Raw genomic sequence first — 27882 nt, 5'->3', positions numbered from 1 at the left:
CCCCAGGAAGGAAACCACAGAGCCCCAGTATTTCAGGGTCTGTTGAACTGCAGTCACCAGAAGCCTAGGACAGGCAGACCTGTTTGTCCTGGCTGGTTTCTCTGGGAGCAACTCCTGGATATTTGAAATTTTATATGTGGAATCCCAATTTCAGTCCTTTTTGCCTGGAGGAGAAGAAGGTCAGTCCTTTTCCACAGAAAGGAAAGCACAGAGCCCTTGTGTTTGGAAGGCAGGTGAGAGCTGGCCCTGAGGAGACCAAGGGCTGCCAGACTCGTTGGTAATGGAAGCTTTTCTCTGGCAGCAATCCCTGGATATTGGGAATTTTGGAGAGGGAATCCTGTTCTGGCTGTAGATGCTTGAATGAGAAATGCAGCTCTTTTCCATTTGAAAGTCAGCTCAGACCCCAGGGTTTCAGGGGTACATGAGAAGAGACCCTCGACATGCCAAGGGCAGTTGGACAAGTCAGGCCAAGCCAACCAGACCTGTTCCCTGTTCTTTAGGATTCATGGGGCCCTGCAGTATCACGATGGTGGTGTCATATTGGATCCTTGGTTCCATCAGGCCAAGATGTGTCACACTGGCCTCTTGTTTCCATGGGGCTCCAGTGTCACAATGGTCACTTGCTTCCAAGAGGCCTGGCAGTGTCACAGGGGTCTCCTTGGTGCCTCAGTGTCACAATGGACCCTTGGTTCCATGGGGAGTCACAGTGTCAGAAAGGTCCCCTTGGTTCCATGAGGCCCTGCAGAGCCCCTTGATTCAACAAGGCCTCCAAGTGTCATCACAGCCTCCAGGATTCCATGAGGCCCCACAATGACCCCATGGACCTTTGGTTCCATGGGGTCCTGTACTGCTCCATGAATCCTTAGTTCCATGGGGCCCTGGAGTGTCACAATGGCCTCCTTGGTTCCATGGTGCTATACAGTGTGACAACTGCCACTTGGACTGCCAATACTCCAGAGTGTCACAATGGTTCCTTGCTTCCATGAGGCCTTGTAGTGTCACAATGGTTTTCATGATCCCATAAGGCCTTGCAGTGTCACAACAGACCATTGGTTTCATGGAGCCCCAGAGTGTCACTATGGTCCCCTTGACTCCACAAGGCCCTCAAGTGCCACAATGGCCCTTTGGTTCCACAAGGCCTCCAAGTGTAAAAATGGCCTCCATGGTTCCATGAAGCCCTGCTGTGTCACAATGGACCTTGGGTTCCATGATGCCCCAGAGTGTCACTATGGTATCCTTGGTTCCATGGTGTCAGAATGGACCCTTCATCCCATGGACACCCACAGTGTTCACTGCAGTGCCCTTGATTCTACCAGGCCCTGCCATGCTCTAATGGCCCCTTGGTTCCAGTGAGTCCCAAAGTGTCAGAACAGCCTCCATTGTTCCATGAGGCCCCACAATGTCACTGTGCTCCCCTTGGTTCCCCATGGCCCCACAGTGGAACAATGGACTCTTGGTTCCATGACATTCCTCAGTCCCAATGGTCTCCTTGGATCCGCAGTGTCACAGTGGCCCCTTGGCTCCATGTGGCTACGCTGTGTCACAATGGCTCATGGTTCCATGAGGTCACACAGTTTAACAAGGGACCCTTGATTCCATCAGGCCTTGCTGTGTCACAATGGACTTGTGCTTCCATGAGCTCTCACACTGCCAGCAGCAGTCTCCTTGGTGCTGCAGTGTCACCATGGACCCTTTGTTCCATGAGGTCCCACAGTAGCACACGGTAACCTTGGTTCCGTGAGGTTCTGCAGTGTCACAATGGACCCATGGTTCCACCAGGCCTTGCTGTGTCACAATGGCCCCTTGGTTCCAAGAGGTTTCTCAGGGTCACAATGGTCTCCTTAGATCCTCAGTATCACAATGGACCATTGGTTCAATGTGGCCCCAATGTGCCAAAATGGATTTTGGTTCCATGGGGTTCTGCTGTGTCACCATGGACACTTTGTGCCATGAGTTTGTACAGTGTCACAGCTGACTCCTTGGTTCTCTGAGGCCAGACTCTCACCAAATCTCTGAAATATCAGAATGAGTTTCCTTAACACTCATTTGCAATTTCAGAGGGTATCATTTACTCAGGCCAGAGGTCCAACATGGGAAAACTACTAACCTCACATGAATGTGTAATTCTACCAATGTGTTGCTCATATACCGTTGATAAATGTGAATTACAATTTACCCATTTCCATAAAACCCACCTCAAGTTCCCAGATTCCCTCCTTGTTTTCTCTATCCCTGCACCCCTGAGCCAAATGTCTTCTTCTTTTCTTCCAACCATCCTTGATGGGAAATCGGCCCTGCAAGCCTTGTTCCTGTACTAAAAGTTCACAGGCAGGGTAAAAGTGGAATGAATCCTTCTGGTATCAGCCCCAGGCTTTGTGTGGGCAGGCAGAGGCAGGCAGGAGGCAGAGCTGGCAGCAAAGGAAGGGGCCAGCCAGGTGGGGCAGCCAGGGGATGCCAAAAGCCTGCAGGGACAGAGGCGCAGGGCAGGGACACCGTGGGACAGCCTGGGCTGCACACGGCACAGGCATGTGCAGCAGCTGCAAGACAGCCCTGCCAGAGCCAACTTGGGCAGCACTTTGGTCATGGCTGCTGGGCCTGGGCCTGAGGCAGGAGCAGGAGACAAGTGACCCTTGCAGGCCTGGGGCCTCATTGCCTCCTTGTCCCTGCTCAGCAGCCTGGCAGGAGCTGCCCCATGCTCCTGCCCTTGCCGTTGCACATCCCCACACGCCAGTGCCCATCCCGGAAGAGCCCTGAGCAAGGAGGGAGGGACAGCATCTGCCTGGCCAGGGGCTGGGGCTCAGGCCTTGGCCCTTTGCATTCCTCAAACACATCCAGCTTTGCTCAGCACCAGAGACACCTTGGCCTTGTTTGTCCCCAGCTGTCATCACTGCCTCCAGTGTTCTGCTCTAACTGGAACCTGGGGACACTTTCTCAGTCGTGTCCATCTGTGGGACTCATTAAAACTTCAAGAAACTTCAGAGTTTCATTTGAAATTTGAGTTCTTGAGAAGTTTTTTGTGCACTCTCTCAGGGACTGGGCTGATGTAAACAACACCAAATTCCCAAGAGGCTCATTAAAGTTCTTGTGCTGTGTCTGTGCTGCTGAGCTTTAAAGGAACAGCTCTTCCCAGGGCCACCTCCTCTCCCAGCCCAGCAGGGCTGAGGGCTCTGCCACACTGAGGGGACAGGAGCCAGGCAGAGACAGGCTGAAAACAATCAGGATTGGGAAGACATTGAGCTGAGACTTCACTTGGGGAAAGATCTTCACAGCCCTGTGCATGGTGAGTGTGTGGGTGCAGGGCAACGTCCCCTGTGCTCCTGGAGGGATCTCCTGAAGTTGACCCCGGACAGGACTGATGTGACTGTAAGGATGGCTCTGCTGCTGTTTCTGCTTTGCGGGAGGATGTGCTGCAGAGTGGGGCTGCCCTGGGCACCGTCAGAGGGGACAGAGCAGGACGGCTCCTGCTGCCAGGGACGGCTGCAGGGGGTGAAGCTGGGGCTGCAGCCAGGGCTGTACAGAGCTCCAGCTCATGCCCAGGGTGACTTTTCATGAGCTCATTCAGGGCAGGAGTTTCCTGCTTGGGTCTCTGCTTTCCTGAATCTGTGCCCCCACTTTTCCCTGGCTCAGCTTGGTGGCAATAGAAAATTAACTATGCAGGGTAGATCAGGGGCTGAGACACTTAAACCATCACACTGAGCATTCCTGGGCACCTCAGCAATTGCCTGCACCTGTCCAGCCTCCAGATCCATGCAGCATCACCTTTCCCTGGTGCCCAGGCTGGGGGAGCTGTTCTTTAATCCCTGCAGGGCCCAGCAGCTGCAGGGCATGGCTGGCCCAGGGGCTGGGCTGGGCTCTGGCAGCTCTGGCAGGGAAGGAGCCCGGCGCCACAGGAGCAGCTGGGGCTGGGACAGCTCCAGCAGCAGAGCCGTGGGCAGGGAGGGAGGGAGGCAGTGCTGAGGGAAGCCCTGCTGCAGGGCAGATGTGGCACCTGCTGCGCCTGCCCTGCAGGGCAGACTCTGCCCTGAGCAGCACAGCTCTTGTGTCCCCTCGCAGCCAGCACAGCCCTCAGCCCGGTGGCTCAGGGCCCTCAGTCCCTCCTGGGCCGGCAGAGCAGCCCCAGAGATGAAGGGCATCTCTGCGGCCATGTGCCCATTCCCTGCTGACCAGGGCCTGAGGGCCACTGTCCTGCCTTGCTGCTGCCCGTCAGGGCCTGGGAAGGGCTGGCCAGGGAAAGGCTTTTCCTCAGGCCCGGCTCTCTCTCTCTGCTTGCCTTGCCCACTTGCTGCTGGCATTGCTGAGGGGCTCTCTGCAATGGCAGTTCCAGCTGCAGGGCCAGGCCCAGCCCTTGGGCTCCTCCTGTGCAGGCTGAGCACAGCAATGGGGTGTCCCAGCTCCCTGTGCCCGGGCAGCTCTGGGCAGGGCAGCCTGGGAGGCTGGCAATGAGGCCACTCTCCTGACTCTGGGAAAGGCAGGAGCCACTTTGTGTGCCAGGGATCCCTCTGCTCTCAGCAGTGTCTCCTGGCTGTCCAGGGTAACACAGGAGTGGATTTCAGAAAGGTGCAAGTGCAGGGCAGCTGGAACAGGAGAGAGGGACAAAGCAGCTCCCCTCAGTCTGCACTAAGCCTCAGACAATCCTCCTGCCTCTCTGGACTCTCTGTTCTCCCCAGGTGCAGCAGAATCTCTCATTCTGCCTTCTGTTATCCCCATCCCTTCACCCAGTCAGCTCCTCTGCTTTAGGGGTACATTACTTATCCATGTCCCAAAACCAGGACTGGTCCCTGCCCTCACTGTTCCCTGCACCGACTGGGGGTCAGGGCTGACTCTCAGGTGTCCTGCAGGTCAAGGTCCAGCTCCTGACACAACATTGGCCAGCAGCAATCAGGGCTCCAGCAACAAAGGTGAAGGAAGATCTCCTAGACATAGACAAGGGGGAGGTGTTTAGTGGCCAGAATGAGTCTATGCGAAAGGGCTTTGCCTTTTCTGTGAGAAATCTCCCCTCAATTATCACTGTAATTTCTTCTTCAAAAGGTTCCAATGTCCAGAGACAGCAAATGTTCAACAGCAGCTCCATCAGGCACTTCCTCCTGCTGGCATTGGCAGACACGCGGCAGTTGCAGCTCCTGCACTTCTGCCTCTTCCTGGGCATCTCCCTGGCTGCCCTCCTGGGCAACAGCCTCATCATCAGCGCCGTAGCCTGCGGCCACCACCTGCACACGCCCATGTTCTTCTTCCTGCTCAACCTGGCCCTCAGTGACCTGGGCTCCATCTGCACCACTGTCCCCAAAGCCATGCACAATTCCCTCTGGGACACCAGCATCATTTCCTACGCAGGATGTGCTGCTCAGGTGTTTTTCTTTATCTTCTTCCTTGCAAAAGAGTTTTCCGTCCTGACCATCATGAGCTACGACCGCTACATGTCCATCTGCAAACCCCTGCACTACGGGACCCTCCTGGGCAGCAGAGCTTGTGCCCACATGGCAGCAGCTGCCTGGGCCAGTGGTCTTCTCTATGCTCTCATGCAAACAGCCAATACATTTTCCCTGCCCCTGTGCCATGGCAATGCGCTGGACCAGTTCTTCTGTGAAATCCCACACATTCTCAAGCTCTCTTGCTCCAGATACTACCTCAGGGAACTTGGGCTCATTGTGGTTGGTGCATCCTTAGGTTTTGGTTGTTTTGTGTTCATGGTTTTCTCCTATGTGCAGATCTTCAGGGCTGTGCTGAGGATCCCCTCTGAGCAGGGAGGGCACAAAGCCTTTTCCACCTGCCTCCCTCACCTGGCTGTCGTCGCCCTGTTTGTCAGCACCTCATTTTTTGCCTACCTGAAGCCCCCTTCCATCTCCTCCCCCTCCATGGATGTGGCCCTGTCAGTTATGTACTCGGTGATACCTCCAGCCCTGAACCCCCTCATCTACAGCCTGAGGAACCAGGAGCTCAAGGCCGCAATGGGGAGACTGATGACAGGATGGTTTCAGAAACATTAAACTGGTTGCAAATTTCTTGAGGTCACATGTAATAAAAGTCATCTTTGATAGTTCTTGTTGGTTTAGTGGTTGCTATGTTCTCTTCTTTCTTGGGTTTCATTTTTTTAATAATGTCCATAAAGAAATGCCATTGGTTGGGCCTCATTTCATTTATTTTCCCTCCACATTTGCTGTGGCTCACAAACTGTACCAATGCAGAGCTGAGCTCTTGGTGACTTTAAAGGAGCTAAAGGATCTGCCAACAGAGTTTTCACCAGAGTTCCCCCTTCTGTTCCCTTCTCTGGAGCTGCAGCAGCAACGGCTGTGTGCACAGCTGGGGGCAGATCAGGGCTGGCACAGCAGCTGTGCCCAGCAGCAGCAGCACTTGGTGTTGCCAGTGCTGCTGCCGTGGCCCTGCCCCGCTGCCCTGGTGGCCCTGGTGTTGCTGCAGGGCCTGAGTGCTCTCGGGGCCGGGCACAGCCCTGGGGATGGCAGTGCCGGGGCTGCAGCAGGGACAGGCCATGGGCACTGCTGGGGCAGCGCTGACGCCTCAGCCCAGGGCCTGGGGGCTCCAGGCTCCTTGCCCAGGCTCTCTCAAGAACACGCCCAGGCCAATGCTCAGCACAGAAAAGCCCCGTGAGCAGCCCCAGGCTGGCCGTGGGCAGGCTGGGAGCAAACAGCATGGCTGGGGCTCTGCAAGGGCCCTGGGGCAGACGGGAAGGAGCAGCAGAGCAGGCGCTGATCCATCCCCAGTGCGCTGGACAGCTCAGGGCAGCGTCCCAGAGCGTCCTCATGGAGCTGCCAACACCATCCCCCCTCTGCAGCCCTGGCCTCTCCCCCAGCTCACACAGGTGCCCCATCCTTGCAGGCACAGACACGGCAGCACTGGCTCAGCAGCCCCTGTTTGCATTGCACAGAGCAGGGGGAGCACCCCCATGCTGTTGGTGTGAGGACATGAACCTGAGGGAGCACAAATGCCATCAGCCCCTGGGGCCAGCAAGGGCTGGGGGACACCAGGGAAATCACAGGTTTGTCGTGGCCTTTGCAGTCAGCCAGAAAATTTTTTCCCATCAGCTGGGAGTTTCCTGCCCCACTGCAGACGCTGTTGCTCAGAGCCAGGGCTGCCTGGCAGCCACCCCCAAACAGCCCTGAGCATTTCCTATGCTTCACTTTTGTCTTCTCTCCTGGGGTGCCTTCAGTAATTGTCTGCAGGCTCCTGCACTGCCTCGAGCTGCTCCCTTGCCAGAGGCTTCCCAGGCCAGGGGGGCACATCTGGGCTGCTGTGTCTGGCTCTGGGGCTCCCTGTTCTGGGCACTGAGGAGGATCTGCAGAGGCTCTGCAGGACAGACAAGATGGGCTTTGGGGCTGGCAGGAGAAGCTGAGGGACCTGGGCTGCTGGAGCTTCTGAAGAGGAGGCCCAGGGCTCCTCCTGCAACTGCTCCAAGGGTGGTTCCAGAGAGTCACAGAATCAGCCAGGTTGGAAAAGTCCTTGGAGATCATCAAGTCCAACCTGTGCCCTGACACCGCCTTGTCTCCCTGAGCCTCCTCTTCTCCAGGATAAACCACCCAAGCTCCCTCAGCCTCTCCTCACAGGACTTGTGTTCCACACCCCTCACCAGCCCTGTTGCCCTTCTCTGGACACGCTCCAGCCCCTCCATAGCCTTCCTAAATTGGGGCCCAGAACTGGACACAGCACTCGAGGTGTGGCCTCACCAGAGCCGAGTGCAGGGGAAGAATCCCTGCCCTGCTCCTGCTGGCCACACCATTCCTGATCCAGGCCAGCAGCCATTGGCCTTCTTGCCCACCTGGGCACAGTGCTATCTCATGTCCAGCCTGCTGTCCATCAGTGCCCCCAGGTCCCTTTCTGCCTGGCCGCTGTCCAGCCACTCTGTCCCCAGCCTGTAGCACTGCAAGGGGTGTTGTGGCCAAAGTGCAGGACCCGGCACTTGGTCTTGTTCAACCTCACCTTGTTGGATTTGGGCCCTGCATCCAGCCTGTCCAGGTCTCTCTGCAGAGCCCTCCTACCCTCCAGCAGATCCACACTCACACCCAGCTTGGTGTCATCTGCCGATTCGCTGATGCTGGACTCAATCCCCTCTTGCCAATCATCAGTGCAGATATTGAAATCCACGCTGGCTGGCTCTGATCCTGCGACCATCCTGTGGGTGCCCTGTGATGGCACTCGAGGTGATCTGTTCCATAACCTTGCCAGGCACCCAGGTCAGGCTGACAGGCCTGGAGTTGCCCAGCTCCTCCTTCCAGCCCTTCTTGGGGATGGGCTCACATTGGCACCTCCAGTCCTCTGGGACCTCCCTGCTGAGCCAGCACTGATGGTAAATGATGGAGAGCAGCTTGGGGAGCTCATCCACCAGCTCCCTCATCCCCCTGGGATGGATCCCATCTGCTCCCAGAGACACCTGTGAGCATCTGAGTGGCTCAGCAGGTCCCCAGCTGCTTCCTCCTGGATTACAGGGGGCTGTTCTGCTCCCTGTGCCCATCTACAGCTCAGGAGAGCACTTGTCCTGAGGAAAATGTCTTTTTTTTGACAATTGAGATACACAAAGTGTTAAGCAGCTCAGCTTTCTCCTTATCCTTAGTTACTCTATTCCCCAGTGCATCCACTATTGAGTAGGGGTTCTCCTTATTCCTCCTTTGGCTATTAGTTTATTTATAAAAGGTTTTCTTAATTACTTTTTGCAGAAGTGGCCAGGTGAAGCTCTAATTGAGCTTTCATCTCTCCACTTTTCTTTCTGCATGACCAAACAACATCCTTAAAAACTTCCTGATTTGCCTGACCTATTTTTCTGAGTTCCCACAAAACCCTCATGCCCAGCCAGGACACTCATTTTCCTCTCTGGTTCAACTTTGGCACAGAGGGACAGGCTGCTCCTTCCCCCTTCAGATTACTTTCTTGAGGTGTGTCCATCCTTCCTGGACACCTTAGTTTTAACAGCTGTTTCCCTTAAAAAATCAGTACCTGATTCAGTACTCTCCAAATCTGCATCCTGAATAGGCCAAGGTTTGCCCTGCGTAATTCCAGTGTAGACATTTTGTTTATGTCCCTCCTTCTTTCAGAGGATTTTGAAAAAAACTTGATTATTTCATCGTGACTGTGCCCCAGGCAGCCTCCGACCACCACATCTCCCACCAGCCCTTCTCTGTTTGTAAACTGCAAGAGACAGAGCTTACCTTGGCAGTGGAAGTGTCACCCAAAATTCAGCAAAATATTAAAACTCCATAACCGCAATGCAGCATTAAGAAGCAGCATTCTTTATTTGGCCAGATGCCCAGGTGGATAGCTCCTCCCAAAGCTGTGCATGCTGAGTGCTGGAAGGTTTCTGTTTATTTTCTGTATTTTGCACACATATGCATTGATTGTCCTGGACTAAACACACATATGATAATCATTTCCCCAAAATCATTAACATATTTCCCCTCCCCTTCACCCATGCGTTCTGCTGTCCTGGGGGGTCTCTCTGGTGGTCCCTGGTGCTCGTGGGCCCCAATGTTCCAGTGGGCCGGGCTGAGCTGGCAGGACACTGAGGCTGGTGAATTTCAGTTCCCCTTCTGACACAACGGGCATTGTGTGGTTTTCACAGGCCTGGAGTTTTGGAGAACCAGCATTGTGTGTGCTCACCTGGTGTAGACAATTTATCATCTGGTAACATGAGGTTACAGAGTTAGCCATGACATCAAAGAGGTTCTGTGAGGTCATAAAGCAGCTACAGCATCATAGACTGTTTCTGTGACACCACACAGCCAGCTGTGAAATCACAGGGCAGAGGACTGACATCATAGAGCAGCCTATGACATCACAGAGTTGGCTGTGACATCAGAGATCAGCTGTGGGACAGCAGAGGACAGGCTGTGACATCACAGACAAGGCTGTGATGTCACAGGGGGGCTGTCTGACATAACAGCAGGGCTGTGTGAGGTCACTGGGTTGGTCAGTCTGCCCCAGACCCCCCTCACAGATTCCCCCCGGAAGTCCAAAGCTGTTCATGCCCAGCAGGGTCCCTGCCCCCTGGTATCCCCCTGGTCCACCTGGAGCTGCAGCCTCCCCCAAAGATGTTCCACAAGATCAAGTCCCAGAGCCTGACACGGGGATAGGGGGCTGGGCTGTGTGACCAGCACATCAAGGACATGGATTATCCAGGCCACTGGGGCCTGGTTTGAGGTCCTCAAGGCAGGAAAGAGGTCTGGCAGCTGGAGCAGGGCCTGGGAAGGGCCTCCAAGGTGGGGCTGGAGCCCTTGGGCTGTGAGCAGAGGCTGAGGGAGCTGGGCTGGTCCAGCCCAGAGCAGGGAAGGCTGAGGGGCTCCTCATCCCAGCCTGGCAGTGCCAGCCAGGAGGGGATGGAGAACACAGAGCCAGGCTCTTCACGGGGGCCTGGGGGGAGACAAAAGCCAATGGGTGGAAGAGGAAAGAGGGGAGATCAGCCAGGACAGGCGGAGTTGAAATGAGTCAGGCTGGTTTCAGCATTTCCTCAACACCAAAAGCAGCCTGACCCCATTTTCCATCCACCACTGACAGCTTTGCAAATCAGGAATTGTTCAGGCCATTTTATCCCCACTTCAGGACGAGCATCCTGATACAAAAACTTAATTCTATTTATATCTATCACAGAACCACATTTTTCTAAAGTTAATTTTAGTATGGAAATCACTTGTGGATGGTGGACATGTCAGATGCTGCTGGGACATTGCACATGGCTCAGGGAAGAGCATGGTTATATTGAATTGTGTCCTGTTCAACCATGGTCTGTTGGCCACGAAGAGAAACTTCCTGTGCCTCTGAGTCCCACCAGTTCCTGACCCCCAAAGGACACAAACCTGGTGAGTTCTGGTTCCCAATCCAGAGGGGGCACCTGCGCCTCCCTCCACACCCAGAGCAGAGCTCCCTTGTCCCAGAGAGTCCCTGGCAATGCAGGGATGAAGGAAACAGGACAGGCTGTAGGGATCAGGGGCAGGGCACAGCCAGGGATTTGGGGTGGTTGTGAGCCCAGGGCAGGACGTGGCCCTTGGCCTTGGTGAACCTCATCCCATTGTCCTGGTCCCATGGCTTCAGCCTGGCCAGATCCCTCTGCAGAGCTTCCTGCCCTCCAGCACAGCCACACTGCCACCCAGCTTGGGCTCACCTGGGAACTGACTGAGGGTGCCCTCGATTGCCTCATCCAGATCAGCAATAAAGAGATTTCACTGACCTGGCCCCAATCCTGACCCCTGGGAACACCTCTGGATGTGACTCCATTCCTCAACTGCTCTGAGTGCCAGGGGTTGGATAGGGGAAAGGGTGGGGAGGGGGTAGGGACAAAGTGTGATTGATTGTCAGCCATGAAGGGTCTTGATTTTTATATCTGTTCAGTCTGCATGAGGAGGGGCTGGGGATCAATATCAACTGGGGATTGCGGATACAAATTTAAAAAGGGGAAAAGAAAACCAAAAAGGAAAAAACAATTCTCCTTTGATTGTTCTCAATATAGTAGATTCACTCTGAATACACTTCTGGAATCTCTCTAATTAGACACAGAATTCAAGACTTGAATTATTCCCATGGGCTTGTCTTGTTTGGGTGTTTTGAACAAATATTTATGAGCTTTTCTCACTGAATTCCTGAATTGAAGAGATCAAGAAACAGGAGGCCTCTGTAAATGTAAAATTCATCAGACACCTCCAAGTTGCTGAGGATCCATCCTGATCAGAGAAGGAATGAACAGAAATGAGCACAGCTTTGTGGCTGCCCCAGCTTTGGGATGGGCCCTGGGCCTGGAGCAGGAGCAGCTCTTGAGGAGATGTGGTAGATAGGGAGACAGGCGCTCCGGAAGATTACGCGATGTCACGGAAAGGCAGGACCCCCTGTTCACCTAAGATAAGAGATTACCCTAGGAGTGTGGCCCCACTAACAGTAGTGCTAGTAACTTTCCATTCCTTACCCAGTAATTTTCCATTCCTTATTAACCATAGATAATAAGGACAGACCCCCTTTTGACGTAGAGAACCTCTTAGACTATAAAACCCCACGAGAAGAAGTAATAAAGGCCTTTGAACCATCCCCCACGTTGGTGTTAGCGTGTGTTCTTGGCCCGAGCGACCCTGGAGAGTGGGTTGCTTTGCCGTTTCCTCAGAACCAGGTCGCCTTGCCTTCCCGAAGGCAACAACTGGTGCCACAACCCGGGAAAGCTGCAGCGCCCGGGGAACGGGGATTCGCCTGGACAGAGGGTGGCGGCTGTAGTGGCGGGTCTGACTACAGCGGGAGGGACGCCTCCGGACCAGCTTGGGCCATGGGATCCACAGCGAAGGTTGTAAGTCAGGCTCATGAGCAATGGGGAATTAAAGGTGAGCTCAGGAATTCTAATCTTGCTATTGCAAGGCTCTTAGAGCTCAGGACGATCGAATGTCCGGTAAATATATTATATTCGGAAGCAGGGGAGAAGTGCACTGCCGCCTCAGCAGAGGACTCTAAGTCTGCAGGCAGTGGTAAAAACCTCAAAGCGTGGGGGAAAGTAGAAGAGGCCCTACGTGAGACGTTAGAAGAACAGGAGACGCGGGAAGCCGCGCGTACATGTTTATTAGCTACACCAAAGCTGGGGGTGGGGGCCGCGATGCAGACCGCCTCTGAGAGCGATTGGATTGACGGCAGGAACACGCGGGGGCCAGGCGCGTTCCACCCCTTCCCGAGCCCGAGCCCAGACCCCCCGGAGCCCCCAGGAGACCCCCCAGAGCCCCCAGGGGACCCCCCAACCTTCCCGCGGAGCCCGCCGGGTCCTAGCCCCACCGCGGAACCATCCGAAAAATCCGCGGTTTCTCTATCTGTCTCTTCCCCGCCGGTCGCCGATCTGGCGCAGGAGGCAGAGCAGCGCGCGCGATGCTTCTGGCAGGGACTCGCGGAGGAGGCGTGGAACGCGGCTGGATTGTCGGACCCCATAGGGATCGATAAAAACGCCCCCCCACCATATGCGTTTGAAAATGGCGCCGAACCGCGTGGTCAGGGCGGAAAGGAGGAGGCAGGGGTGGAAACGCAGTCAGGCTGCTTAACAACGCATGCGCGGGCGAGCGGGGAGACGGGGCGGCCCCCGCGGAGACGCGTAAGACCAATCAAAGCGCTCTATTCAAATTAGGTCCTTATAGGGCAAGGACCTAACCCAGCAGGAGGCAGGGGGACCTCAGGGGGAGGGAACGGCACCACCCCCGAAGGGAGGAGCGGGGTCGAAGCCGCACAAAACGGCACGGAGTGCTGGAAATTTACCGGCAGTCAACTTCCGGCTCAGAGTCAAGTAACAGCTGCTCAGACAGCTCAGGAGAGCCGACTGAGCCCGGCTGGGACTCGGAAACTGAGAGAGCAGAATTAATGCGGTTTCAAGCGAAACCGAAGAAAGCTTTAAACAATATTGGGAAACAATCGCAACACAAACTCACCGATTGGGGAAAAATAAAAATAGCTTTTGGGGACCGGGCACCGGCAGCCACGATACACGCTTTCCTGGTGAGGATCACCGGAGCGCAGGGAAATCAACAAGGCACATATACCCCGGTTAACCCAAAAGAAGTGTGAGCGGTTGTCAAAGGGATTTCAGAAAAAGGGATCAACTCAGCTGTAGTATCCACTCTTGTGGACGGCCTTTTTAGCAATGACGGTCTGCTCCCTTTTGATATTACACAAATAAGCCGCATGCATTTTGATGGGGCAGAGCGGATTGTATTTAAGCAGGAGTGGTAGGATGACTGCGTTAGCCCAGGCTTCTGGGGAAGGGCATCAACTCAGCGAGCTGTCCCCAGCCGGCACAGCTTTCCCTGGCAGCACCCCCACTCCAAGCACGCCCAAGAGGGATCTGTTGGAGCTGCGGGAAGACGCCTCGCTAGGGACTGTAGATCCCGGCCCCGTGGAAACGGGAGAGGGAGGGGGCACGCGGGCCATACTCAGCGTCCCCCCACTGCGAATGCAAGACGACCCATCTATGCCAACCCCCAGTGGGGCAGGGGATCCTCATACCCCATGCCCCCACAGGGAGCAGTCAGTCTCGCACCCCCGCCAGCAGTACTTGCGCACCCCCCACCGCCACAAGCCGCGCCGGTGTCACAGGGCCACCAGGGGACGCCCCAGAGCAGGACCCCTGGTGGCCTTGGTCATGACAATAGGGAAGGAGCCCCTGATGGTGTGGGGGACATGCCGCCTTTACGGCAGCCAGGATCCCCACGTCATAGGATTTCAGTTTTGGGCAGACACGGGATCAGACTGCACGATTTTTCCCCAAGCACATTGGCCCGGGCATTGGCAATTCAAAGAAGTCCCTCCAGTGAACAGAGTGGGGGGGCAGTTCCGGGCATGGAAAAGCACCCAGCTGGTAGCTATAACACTTCACATGAAAAAGGGACCAGAACAGACAGTAGCAATCTACCCCTATATTTTGCAGAATTCTCCACCCCTGTTAGGAAGGGACATCCTTTCCATGCTCGGATTTCGGATTACAAATTTATCATGAGGGCCACTGCCGTACACCCATTGCTGCCAACCAAATTGACTTGGAAATCATCAGACCCTGTATGGGTTGAGCAGTGGCCCCTGACAGAGCCTCGAGCGGCAGCCTTGCTGGAACTGGTCAACCGCGAACTGCAAAAGGGTCACATAGAACCCTCCACCAGCCAATGGAACACCCCTGTATTTGTGATCCCCAAAAGGTCGGAGAAGGCTATCGTCTCGTCCACGACCTGAGAGAAGTGAACAAGACGATCCGACCCATGGATCCAGTTCAGACACTGCGACCCATGAACTCAGCCATCCCCGCAGGGCAGCCATGTGCAGTACTGGATATCAAGGACTGTTTCTTTTCAATACCCCTGCACCCTGAGGACAGAGAACGATTTGCCTTTTCCGTGGCGTTTCGAAACGGCGAGCGGCCCAACCTTCACTTCCAATGGAGAATACTTCCACAAGGCCTTGTCGACAGCCCGACCATATGCCAAATCACCGTGGACAAAGCACTAATGCCGGTCCGACACTCCTACCCCACCGCAACCATCATCCAGTACATGGACGACATCCTGATCGCAGCACCATCGACAAGTCAAGTAGATCACCTGGTGTCCACAATCACAGAGACCCTTCAGGCCAACGGCTTCGAGATCGCGAGCGCAAAGATCAAGAGAGGACCCTGCATGACCTTCCTGGGAGTAGGAATTACAAGCTCCTACGTGACACCCCCCGAGACGAAGGTCAACCGAGACGTCAAGACGCTCCACGATGTGCAACGCCTGGTGGGATCGCTGCAGTGGCTTCGCAACATTGTCTTGATTTCTCCCGAGGTCATGGATCCTCTGTACGACCTCCTGAAAGGAAAGCACCCCTGGGAACCCAAGGAGCTGACACCGCAAGCCACGAGCTCCCTCGACTTCATCGAAAGCCAGATGTCCACTGGCACACTTGCCAGGTGGAACCCAGCCATGCCACTGGACCTGTACGTCCACTTTACACCGAAGGGGGGAGTGGGAGCACTGGCCCAAGGACTTGCTGAAAAGGCCCGGCCAATCCAATGGGTGGTCCTCGGAAGACCCGCTCGTGCATTTTCCCCAGGAATCGAAAGCATCGCCAGCCTCATCATGAAAGGCAGGAGACTCGCCTTGAAACACCTAGGGACCGAACTGACAAGCATCCACCTTCCGTTTCGCAAGCAGCCGACCACGGAGTCAGCCACAATATCGGAGTACCTGGCCCTTGCTCTCTCCGGCTTCAGAGGAGAAATCTCCTACTCCTCCAGACCACCCTGGACTCAGCTGCTGACCATGGTCGACATGGACATGCCACTGAAGGTCAAGGACAGACCGCAGCCAGGAACAACGGTCTTCACAGATGCTTCCTCCACGACTTCAACCGCAACAGCAGTGTGGCAGGCAGAAGAACAATGGCACTGCGTCAAAGCGTGTGACCCCACACTTTCAGTGCAACACCTGGAGGCAGCAGCAGTGGTTTTGGCGTGCGGACTCTTCCAAGACGAACACCTCAACATCGTAACGGACTCTATATTCGTGGCAAGGCTCTGCCTAGCCATGGCAGGACCAGGTGTGTCAACATCTGCAGAAGCCCTAATGCTGAAAGAAGCATTCTCCTCGCGACAGGGCACCGTGTCAGTCATCCACATCAACAGCCATGACCCAGTCAAAGGTTACTTCCAGATCGGCAACGACAAAGCGGATGCCGCAGCAAAAGGCGTTTGGACCTTGCAAAGAGCTCGTCAACTGCACGAGTCGCTCCACATCGGAGCCAAAGCACTGGCAAAGAGATGCGAAATCTCGACGGCGGACACCAAACATGTGGCAGCCACCTGCCCTCATTGCCAGAAGTCACCCCTTTGGACCTGTGGGGTCAACCCGAGGGGTCTCAAGCCCTCAGAAATCTGGCAGTTGGACTTCACCTTATGTCAACTGCTGAAGCCCCGAGCAAGGCTTGCAGTGACAGTGGACACTTATAGCGGAAGGATCATAGCCACACAGCACCCCAAAACTAACTCCAAAGCCACAATTCAGCACTGGCTGACAGCCATGTCCTGGCTTGGTAACCCCAAGCAGATCAAAACGGACAATGGCTCCAATTTCACCTCCAAACCAGTACAGGAATTCGCCTCGAAATGGGGCATCACGTTAGTGCAAGGCATCCCATATAACAGTACCGGACAGGCCATAGTTGAGAGAGCAAACCAGACCCTGAAAACCAAGCTAGAAGTATTGGCAAAAGCAGAGGGCTTTGCCAATTCCATTCCCCCAGGAGATCAGGCACGTATGCTGGCAACCGCTTTGCTGGCACTGAATCAATTCCCTAGGGGAGATGAAACAAACAGTCCTGTCCAAAAACACTGGGTCACTCGAACGCTAGAAGAGGGCCCACAGGTGGTAATTAGAAACGAGCTAGGCGAGTGGGAACGGGGCTGGAGGCTGATGCTCACGGGGCGAGGGTACGCAGCTGTCAAAAAGGACGGCAAAATCAGGTGGTGTCCACTTAAGTCGATTAAACCGGACCTTCATAGTGAGCAGAATGAGACTGACGAGAATTGCGAGTCTTTGTTTACCGGGCATGCTTGTGGGACGTCCTCGTGACGCGTACATCCCGGTTCCAGACGAAAGTGACAGACCACCAAGCCGTCAGGCAGCGCCCGAGAGACCCGCATGGGTGAGACCCAAGCACCAAGGGTGTTTCTGTGTGATTTTGCTGTTGGGGCTTGTCGCCAGAGGGCAAGCCAGCCCAGACCACTACCCCCATCGGCCATTCAGGTGGGTCATGCGACACCTTAGTAGTGGCAAAGTGCTCAAAGAAATCACCACACCAAACACCCCATCCTTCATGCTCTGCATCACCGACCTGTTTCCAGAATAGCCAAAGGTAAACCCCTATTCCCCACACGTCACACACTCGTACCTATCCTACTGGTGCCCAGCTTTAAACCCTGGGAAAAGCTACTGCAATCACCCAGGGTGGGGATATTGTGGGCACTGGGGCTGCGAAACCATAGTTACAGATGCCAGACCGTCGGGGCCTGGGTGGGATCCACAAGAGCCAGACAAATTCTTACAGTTCACCTGGGCACCCATCGGCTGCAAAACACCCTTCTTCTTTCACGGAAACTTCCATCGAAACCAACATAAAATCCCTAGATTTCGGGCATGCACTGATTACAACATGACGGTCTTGCAGCCAGATCACCCTAGCTGGGCCACAGGCAAAACATGGACAGTAGTCCTTCAAGGGTCAAAAGAGAGGATGAACGTGCAAATTATCAGGCTCCAACCGTCGGCACCCCGAGCGGTCGGACCCAACAAAGCGATTAAAAGCGTGCCGAAAGGGAGAAACGTAACCTACCCCAAAACCTTACCCACAGGGGTCAGCAATGTCCCGACCGGTCAAGCGGAAACCTTTCAGATGAGCCACTTAACCGAGTCAGACTCAGACCCAATCCTTCGTATGTTAGAAGCTACCTTTGTATCCCTGAACGAATCCAACCCTAACCTAAACGAATCCTGCTGGCTTTGTTACGATGTCAAACCCCCCTTTTATGAAGGGCTCGCTCTAAACACTCCCTTCAGTTATTCCTCAGCCGATGCCCCTCACCAGTGCAGATGGGATACCCCTCGCAAAGGAATCACCCTGAGTCAAGTCAAGCCTAACAGGACAATAAGTGGGCAGTCCCATCCGCATCTGGGATGTGGGTTTGCCAACGATCTGGAGTGAATCCTTGTGTGTTCCTTCCCAAATTCAATGACTCTAACGACTTTTGTGTCCAAGTTCTGATTGTTCCTAGGGTCCTGTACCACTCAGACGAAGAAGTGTACCATCTTCTTGAGGAACCCAGCTGGATCCATAAAAGAGAAATAATGACAGGTATAACTATTGCAATGCTGCTCAGCCTGGGAGCAGCCGGAACGGCCACGGGTGTCTCAGCCCTAGCGACCCAGCACCAAGGACTGTCCCAGCTGCAACAGACCATTGATGAGGACCTGCAAAGGATCGAGAAATCCATCTCCTTTCTAGAGAAGTCGGTCTCCTCACTCTCAGAAGTGGTCTTGCAGAACAGGCGAGGCCTGGACCTCCTGTTCATGCAGCAAGGAGGCCTGTGTGCCGCCTTGAAAGAGGAGTGTTGTTTCTATGCAGACCACACGGGAGTAGTGAGAGACTCCATGGCGGAACTCCGGAACCAACTGGCTCAGAGACAGAAAGGCAGGGAAGCCCAACAGGGCTGGTACGAGTCCTGGTTCAATCAATCACCTTGGTTAACCACTCTGATTTCTGCCCTGATAGGTCCATTGGCGATGCTGCTTCTAACAGTTACCTTCGGACCATGCCTGCTGAACAAGCTGGTCCCGTTCATTCAGAGCCACCTGGAACGGACCAACATCCTGTTCTTAGGCCGACGACAATTGCTGTGAATTTAACCAGGGAACACTGCCAATCACAAGATTTTCTGAACTTGTCTGGCAAAAGCTTACTCAGGTTTTCCAAAACCCCCTTTCCCTTGTCAAGTTACAACCTTATACCTCATGTTAGTACCTATGTGTATGACTACCTCATTCATTTGTGAAAAAGGGGGGGGAGATGTGGTAGATAGGGACAGGCGCTCCGGAAGATTACGCAATGTCACGGAAAGGCAGGACCCACCCCCTGTTCACCTAAGATAAGAGATTACCCTAGGAGTGTGGCCCCACTAACAGTAGTGCTAGTAACTTTCCATTCCTTACCCAGTAATTTTCCATTCCTTACTAACCATAGATAATAAGGACAGACCCCCTTTTGACATAGAGAACCCCTTAGACTATAAAACCCTACGAGAAGAAGTAATAAAGGCCTTTGAACCATCCACCACGTTGGTGTTAGCGTGTGTTCTTGGCCCAAGCGACCCTGGAGAGTGGGTCGCCATGCCGTTTCCTCAGAACCAGGTCGCCTTGCCTTCCCGAAGGCAACAAGGACCCCAAGGCTGGGGCTCTTGTGCTGCCCTGGGCTCAGCGTGCCTGGTCCAGAAACCATCAGTGTCCATCTCAGCCTGGCTGAGCGTGCAGGGGCCAAGAAGAGCAGCCCAGGTCCTGCAAGTTCTCTGGGTGGGAGCTGAGCTTGTGAGCCCTTGAGCCCTGCCAGGTGCTGGGGCTGCACCTCCAGCTCCAGAGGAGATGGGACAGATGGGAGCAGAAACAAATCATTCCTGCTGGATTCTTTCTTGTGTCTGCTTATATAGGTGACTTGGATCTATATGTAGAGGAGGTGTTTTGTGTCAGATAACACTAGTAGAGTGAGAAGAATAATATTATTTCGCTGAAAATAATGTTTCATGCGAAATACACAATGAGGAAAAAAAGTCACATATGATCAGAAAATCATCTGAGTTTTTCAGAGGAAGAGAGGCTCATTGATGTTCCAGTAGCCAAACCTGTTCAAATACTTTCCTCAGGGCTTCCCTGAGATGAGAAGTGACCACCAGATGCCAAGGGCAGCCATAGCTCTCTGTCCTGGCAGATTTTGTCTGGGACAACTCTTGCATATAGGGAATTTGTCTGGGGGAGTATCACTTTTGGCCATGGGCACCTGGAAAGTGGGAGAGTTCTTTTCCATGGGAAGGGAAGCACAGAGCCCCAGTTCTCCAGGGGCTGATGAGAAGCAGCCCTCAGCATGCCAAGATCAGCTGGACCTGTCAGGTGGCTCCTGGGAGGCCAAACCAGCCAGACCTGTTCCATCTCCCCTTGGTTCCATGAGGCCCTGCAGTGTCACAATGTTCCTCTTCTGCAGTGTCACAATGGCCCCGTGCTTCCAAGAGGCCCTGCAGGGTCACAGTGGCCCTTTGGGTCCATGGGGCCCCACAGTGTCACAGTGGTCCCCACAGGAAGGAAACCATGGAGCCCCAGTGTTTCAGGGGCTAATGAACTGCAGTGATAAGAGACCAAGGACACACAGATCTGTCTCTCCTGGCAGCTTTGTCTGGTAGCAACCCTTGGTTATTTGAAATCATGCATGTGGAATCCCAATTTCAGCCACTTCTCCCTGGAGGAGAAGGCCAGTTCTTCTCCACAGAAAGGAAAGCGTGGAGCCCCTGTGTTTGGAAGGCAGGTGAGAGCCGGCCCTCAGGAGGCCAAGGCCAGCCAGACCTGTCTGAAAGGGCAGCTTTTGTGTAGAAGCAATCAATGGATATACGACTTTTGGAGGAGGAATCCAAATTTCAGCCACGGGCACCTTGAGAAGGATGTTTCTTTTCAATAGGAAGAAAAGCACTGAGCCCCAGTGTCTGAAGGCAGGTGAGACCCAGCTGTCAGGAAGCCAAAGGCAGCCAGACTTGTCGGTAATGGCAGCTTTTGTGTGGGAGCAATCCCTGGATATTGGGAATTTTGGAGGGGGAATCCTGTTTTGGCCATGGATGCTTAAATGAGAAGGGCAGTTCTTTTCCATTTGAAGGAAAGCCCAGAGGCCCAGGTTTTCACGGGTACATGAGAAGAGACCCTCGACATGCCAAGGGCAGTTGGACCAGCCAGCCCAAGCAAAAACTCTTCCCTGTTCCCTTGGATTCATGGCACCATGCAGGGTCACAGTGGTGGTGTCACATTGGATCCTTGGTTCCATCAGGCCAAGATGTGTCACACTGGCCTCTTGTATCCATGGGGCTCCACAGTGTCACAATGGTCCCTGGCTTCCATGAAGCCTTGCAGTGTCACAGGGGTCTCCTTGGTGCTGCAGTGTCACAATGGACCCTTGGTTCCATGGGGACTCACAATGTCAGAAGGATCTCTTTGGTTCCATGAGGCCCTGCAGAGCCCCTGGATTCAACAAGGCCTCCAAGTGTCATCACGGCCTCCAGGATTCCATGAGGCCCCACAATGTCCCCATGGACCTTTAGTTCCATGGGGTCCTGCACTGTTCCATGGATCCTTAGTTCCATGGGGCCCAGCAGTGTCACAATGGCTTCCTTGGTTCCATGGTGCCACGCAGTGTGACAACAGCTCCTTGGACTACCAGGACTGCAGAGTGTCACAATGGCTCCTTGTTTCAATGAGGCCATGTACTGTCACAATGGTCTCCATGATCCCATAAGGCCTTGCAGTGCCACAACAGACCATTGGTTTCATGGACCCCCATAGTGCCATTATGGCCCCCTTGGCTCGACAAGGCTCTGAAGTGCCACAATGGCCCTTTGGTTCCACAAGGCCTCCAAGTGTAGAAAAAGCCTCCATGGTTCCATGGGGCCCTGCTGTGTCACAATGGACCTTTGGTTCCATAATGCCCCAGAGTGTCACAATGGTATCCTTGGTTCCATGGTGTCAGAATGGACCCTTCATCCCATGGACACCCACAGTGTTCACTGCCGTGCCCTTGATTCCACCAGGCCCTGCCATGCTCTAATGGCCCCTTGGTTCCAGTGAGTCCCAAAGTGTCAGAACAGCCTCCATTGTTCCATGAGGCCCCACAATGTCACTGTGCTCCCCTTGGTTCCCCATGGCCCCACAGTGGAACAATGGACTCTTGGTTCCATGACATTCCTCAGTCCCAATGGTCTCCTTGGAACCGCAGTGTCACAGTGGCCCCTTGGCTCTGGGTGGCTACGCAGTGTCAGAATGGGTCATGGTTCCATGAGGCCATACAGTTTAACAAGGGACCCTTGGTTCCCTCAGGTCATCCTGTGTCACAATGGAATTCTGGTTCCATGTGCTCTCACACTGACAGCAGCAGTCTCCTTGGTTCTGCAGTGTCACCATGGACCCTTTGTTCCATGAGGTTCTGCAGTAGAACACGGTCACCTTGGTTCCGTGTGGTTCTGCAGTGTCCCCATGGACCCTTTGTTCCACCAGGCCTTGCTGTGTCACAATGGCCCCTTGGTTCCAAGAGGTTTCTCAGGGTCACAATGGTCTCCTTGGATCTGCAGTGTCACAACGGACCATTGGTTCAATGTGGCCCCAATGTGCCAAAATGGATTTTGGTTCCATGGGGTTCTGCTGTGTCACCATGGACCCTATGTGCCATGAGTTTGCACAGTGTCACAGCTGACTCCTTGGTTCTGTGAGGCCCCGCTGTCACCAAATCTCTGAAATATCAGAATAAGGGTCCTGAACACTCATTTGCTATTTCAGAGGGTATCATTTATTCAGGTGCAACATGGGATAACTCCTAAAAATGTGGACATGGAATTCTACCAGTGGGTTACTTATGTACAGTCCCTAAATGCGAATTACAATTTACCCATTTCCATAAAACCCACCTCAAGTTCTCAGACTCAGCCCTTGTTTTCTCTATTCCTGCATCTTTGAGCCAGGTGTCTTCTCCTTCTCTTCCAACCATCCTTGCTGGGAAAGCAGCCCTGCATGCCTTGTTCCTGTGCTGAAAGTTCACAGGCAGGGTAAAAATGGAATGAAGCCTTTTGGTATCAGCCCCAGGCTTTGTGTGGGCAGGCAGGGGCAGGCAGGAGGCAGAGCTGGCAGCAAAGGAAGGGGCCAGCCAGGTGGAGCAGCCGGGGAATGCCGACAGGCTGCAGGGACAGAGGCGCAGGGCAGGGACACCGCAGCACAGCCTGGGCTGCACAGGGCACAGGCATGTGCAGCAGCTGCAAGACAGCCCTGCCAGAGCCAACTTGGACAGCACTTTGGCCATGGCTGCTGGGCCTGGGCCTGAGGCTGGAGCAGGAGACAAGTGACCCTTGCAGGCCTGGGGCCTCATTGCCTCCTTGTCCCTGTCAGCAGCCTGGCAGGGGCTGCCCCATGCTCCTGCCCTTGCCATTGCACATCCCCACATGCCAGTGCCCATCCCGGCAAGAGCCCCCTGAGCAAGGAGGGAGGGACAGCATCTGCCTGGCCAGGGGCTGGGGCTCAGGCCTTGGCCCTTTGCATTCCTCAAACATATCCAGCTTTGCTCAGCACCAGAGACACCTTGGCCTTGTTTGTCCCCAGCTGTCATCACTGCCTCCAGTGTTCTGCTCTAACTGGAACCTGGGGACACTTTTTCAGTCGTGTTCCTCAGTGGAACCCATTAAAACTTCAAGAAACTTCAGAGTTTCAATTTAATTTTCAGTTCTTGAGAAGTTTATTGAAGATGCTCTCAGGGACTGAGTCTGATGTAAACAACATCACTACCCTGTGAGAATCATTAAAATTTTCCTAGTCGAGTTATGGGGAAAGATTTCAAAGAACATACGCATTACTATTTCAAAGGATAAATTTTATTTTATTTCTCTTTACATCAGAGGTGATTGCAGCATTCTGTGATTGATATTGACCCAGGGTCACTCCTCAGCAGCTCTGGCCTGCTCACAGAAGCTGTGCCTGGAGCTCTGACCCAGTGTGGACAACCTTGCTCCACACTGTCCAGCCCCATCCTGTCTGTCCTCACTCCCCTGGGACCTGCTGTGCTTGGAGTGCTGGCTGCTCTCAGCCTAAGAGGTGTTTTCTCATTTTGGGTTTTTTTGAAGCAATCTGAAACTCCTGAGTTTCCCCACTGCAAACAGACACGCTGCTCAGGTGTGTGCCAGCCCCAGGTGCCAGCAAAGCCACTGCAGAGCTGCCCTGGGCCAGCTGTGAGGGTGGATCATCAGCCCAAGCTGCACTGGGCCCCTGCAAGGGGCTGTGGCCATGGGCACTGCGCTGACCCCACTGCTGGGTTTGGCTGCCACAGCCACCGAGAGAAATTAAACTGTCCTTGGAAACACTGGGGAGGACTGGGACATACTGGGGAACACTGGGAACGCTGTGGGAGACACTGGGACATACTGGGAGTGACACTGGGGAGGACTGGGAAAAACTGAAAAACTGGGGACACTGGGGTTATTGCAGAGAAGATTGGGGACACTGGGGTACCTGTGGATGATACTGGGAGGGACCGGGAATGAGAGGGAATGAACTCAGGTGTATTGGGATGGACTGGGCTGTACTGGGAGGAACTGGAGGGGCACTGGGGTTGTACTGGATTCTACTTGGGATGAACTGGGCTTTACCAGGCTTATACTGGTCTGTACTGGGAATCAACTCAGCTGTACTGGGAGGGACTGGAGGAGGCTGATTTTGCTGTTCCCGCCTCCACTGCATCACATTTGCCGAGACTCCCGCACATCACCAGCTGCAACCAATCAGCACCAGGGATCCAGGTCTGAGGGCTGTGCCTGGATTGGTAGCATATTTTTTTTTTTGCTTACATCTCCCATCATGCCCTGCGGCCGGATACAGTCCCTTTGCAGCCGCGACTAAAACGCCTGTCATGCCCTGCGCTCCACAGAACCCCGGCTTCCGCCCCCATATGTCCCATAAGTGTCCCCCAGATCCTCCAGGATTCCTCAGTGCTCCCTCAGCGCCCATTCTGGACCCCCTAAAGTGTCCACGTACCTCTGAGTGCTCCCAACCCCACAGATGCCCGGTACAGCCACTTCTGGGAATTCATCTCCTCTCATCCCCCGCGGCCCCAGAGCCCCTCAGAACACAGTCCTGGGCCTAAAATTCCTGCCGTGCCCCGCCCCCTAAAGAGCTCGGTTAGAGTTCTCCGAGCTCCCCCCATGGGCTCCCGAACCCTTGAAGTTGCCCCGAGGACTTCAACTCACGGCTCGGATGCAAAAGTGTCCCCCAAGTGCCTTCCCGCACCCCCAAATATCGTGTTCCAAAACACTTCCGGGACTACAGCTCCCATCATTCTCCGTGGCGCCTGTACAGCGCTATTCCAGACGGGACTTCATCTCCCGTCATGCCCCGCGCCCTATCGAGAGACATTGCAGCTGCGCCCAGAACTCCTGTGATGCTCCGCGGCTCTGTTAAAGTGTATGAAACGCACACATACATCTCCCATCACCCCCCGCGCCCCAGAGAGCCCCCTCGAGCCCCCAAGGGCCCGCCCGGACCCCAAAGGGCCCCAAATTCCCCTCCCTGACCTCCAAGGGCCCCCCTGGATCCCGAAGTGCTGTCCCTGAACCCTGAACTGTCCCTCAGAATCCCTGAGTGCCCCTCCAAGTGCCCACCTGCTTCCCCCAAGTGTCCGCCAGACCCTCAAGTTCTCTCTGAATTCTCTCCCCAGACCCAAAACTGCCCCAAATGTGCCCCAGAAATTTCTCCAGGGACTCCAAAGTGCCCTCACCCCCACCCCCGGATTGTAAAAAGAATTTTAAAAGTATCACAACAAGAATACAAATGTATCTAATTACCAGAAAGAGGAATTAATAAATAACTGCTAAATCTTAATAAATAAATGAAGGTGTGAAAAGCGCCAATCACTTGTTTTTAAAATTTTAAACTTTTAATACTAATATAATGGGTATAAAAATAGTAATGGAATTTGAGTAATAATAATTTGGACACTTTGAAGTAGGCTAATATGAGACAATAATGACAGAGAATTACGGACCTCCAGGTACCTTTTTCTGGGCAGCACGAGCCCAAAAAAGGACACTCATTATCAAAGGATTAACCCTTAACAGCAATAGCCCGTTGCATAGTCATACACTTCCTACATGATGCATAAATTCCATTCAAATACAGTATTCTGTCTGGTCATCAGCAACTACTTCTTTCTTCTAATCCTTACAGCGCCTGTGTGGCAGGAAGATGTTAGTTTCTTCTGATAAGAGGGCAAAAAATTCTTTTTCTCTGACAGATTTAGGTGTCCTTGGGCTGCTATCTGCTGTGAGTGCCTCATTCCTTTCTTAAAAAATCCTACTAACATAGTTCTTATTTTAACTACAAAAGGTATCTTTGAATTACAAGACTACATTTATTATTAAAATGTTAATAGAGCACTAGTAATCAATACATCAAAATACATATGGTAAATATCTGCGTGGAGCCATATAATATGTGCTTTTCACAAAGGGAATTGTCTTACTTAGAAACATCGAGCATTAATTTTCTTGTCTACTAAAAATGTAGCGATTTTTTCTATATAAATATAAAAACTAGGTAATAAAATTCAATACTCTTGTTATAAATATAAATACATATAATAAATATATAAATAATAAAAAAATAACACTAAATAATATGTTACAGAGTAAAAATAAAATAATAAATTTCATGAACATTTTTGGATGTTTTGGGATCTCAGTCCAAGGGGGCGATGGTGAGGTTGGGGGTGTGGACCAGGTTGTCCAAACAGACTCAGCCTGCAAGGGGCTCATTCTTATCCATGCCCAGACCTCCGAAGGAGGCATTCAGCATCAAGGTCACTTGGGGAACGCTTCCGTCACCTCTTCAATGAACTGAAAAATAATAAAATGCACCCTTGATTAAAAACCAATCAGGAGGTGCATTTTGGAATCTCCCTCCTGAAGAGAAGTCCAAACTGACCCCAATCCCTGCACAAGCCCTGGAGACTCAAAGACAATGGAAGGGAGACAAAGAGCTCCTGAGGGCTTTCTGTATTTTAATCAGCCCCATGCTGGATTTGGGGCTGGGTCCAGGAGCCTCAGGAACGCAGAGAAGGATGGAGAAGCTGCTCAAGGAGTCAGCAGCAGAACTCCAAGTGCCTTGGAGCATGGCTGGGTCCCAGGGAGGGAAGGGAGTGCCCAAGGCTGCCCAGGGCCTGGTGAGAGCAGATCCTTGAGGGCAGGATTGCAGGGAGCCCAAGGCTCTGAGCAGGGAACTGCAATGCTGAGCAAGGCCTGGCTTGGCTGCAGGAAGCAGAAAGGCCAAGCCCTGAGCCCAGCCTGGGCCAGCAGGGCCTGTCCCTCACGGCTGCCTCGGGGCTCTTGGTGGGCCAGGGGGATGTGAGGGGCAGCAAGGACAAATGGCATCAACATGCGGCCCCCGCCAGCTGTGATAAATAGGGCCAGGAGACCAGCTCCTTTAAAAGGCCTTTATTAAAGTCAGCTCTGGGTGGGGAACCTGAGGGGTTGTGCACACCGCCACTGCTCCCACTGGACAGCGCTGAGGAGGAGGAGTGCAGCTTTGTCTTTCGGCACAGCTGGGGCTTCCGTCCTCACGAGAGTCCTTAGGAAGGTGATGTTGGCTCATAGTCCAGGGGTATCTTTCAAGCTGGGTACTATCAAAATTATGGTGACAGGACGGAATCCAGCTCTGGTCTAGAGTGGGTGACTTAGTGTGGTTCTGGTGGGTTAAAGTCAAAGTTTATGCGCTGGTTTGTTGTTTTGAGAGGGTTCATATAGTTCCCACAGCCTCTCATTTGAATTCAGTCCGGGTGCACATCCTCTGGGGAGCAGGGGAGCAGGGGAAGTGGTTCCCCATGGGAATGGATACAAATCCCGGGTGAGAGGGAAAGGGGTACAAATACAGAGTATGACGGGGAGAGATACAAATACAAGGTAAAATAGTAACATCTAACAGCGGCAACTAAAGGCAAGTCTTAGAATTCTAACATTCAATGTTTAGCAGCACACTAACATGGGGTACCAGTAGAGAGTATGACGAGGAGAGATACAAATAGAGGGTAAAATAGCAACATTTATCAACGGCAACTAAAGGCAAGTCCTAGAACTCTAACATT

At 53.6% G+C, this 27882-nt stretch overlaps 1 protein-coding gene across 1 annotated transcript in view; it reads left to right on the top strand.

Annotated features, from left to right (window-relative positions):
• Positions 1–5432: 5432 nt before the first annotated feature.
• The window catches only part of LOC128949410 (olfactory receptor 14C36-like), a gene marked incomplete at its 5' end in the record, with an annotated part of 37244 nt that continues 14794 nt past the window's right edge, over positions 5433–27882 (top strand). Inside the window, one exon of the mRNA XM_054294273.1 lies at positions 5433–5894. Coding sequence (XP_054150248.1) covers positions 5433–5894 — 462 coding nt within the window. The remainder of the gene's footprint in view (positions 5895–27882) is intronic.

This window comes from Melozone crissalis, unplaced genomic scaffold, assembly GCF_028551555.1.
Source record: "Melozone crissalis strain CALT ecotype California unplaced genomic scaffold, PUWL_Pcris_2 ptg000231l_1, whole genome shotgun sequence".
Lineage (NCBI taxonomy): Eukaryota > Metazoa > Chordata > Aves > Passeriformes > Passerellidae > Melozone > Melozone crissalis.
Note: the sequence above shows the minus strand (reverse complement) of the source record. Positions and strands in the feature narration are given on the sequence as shown.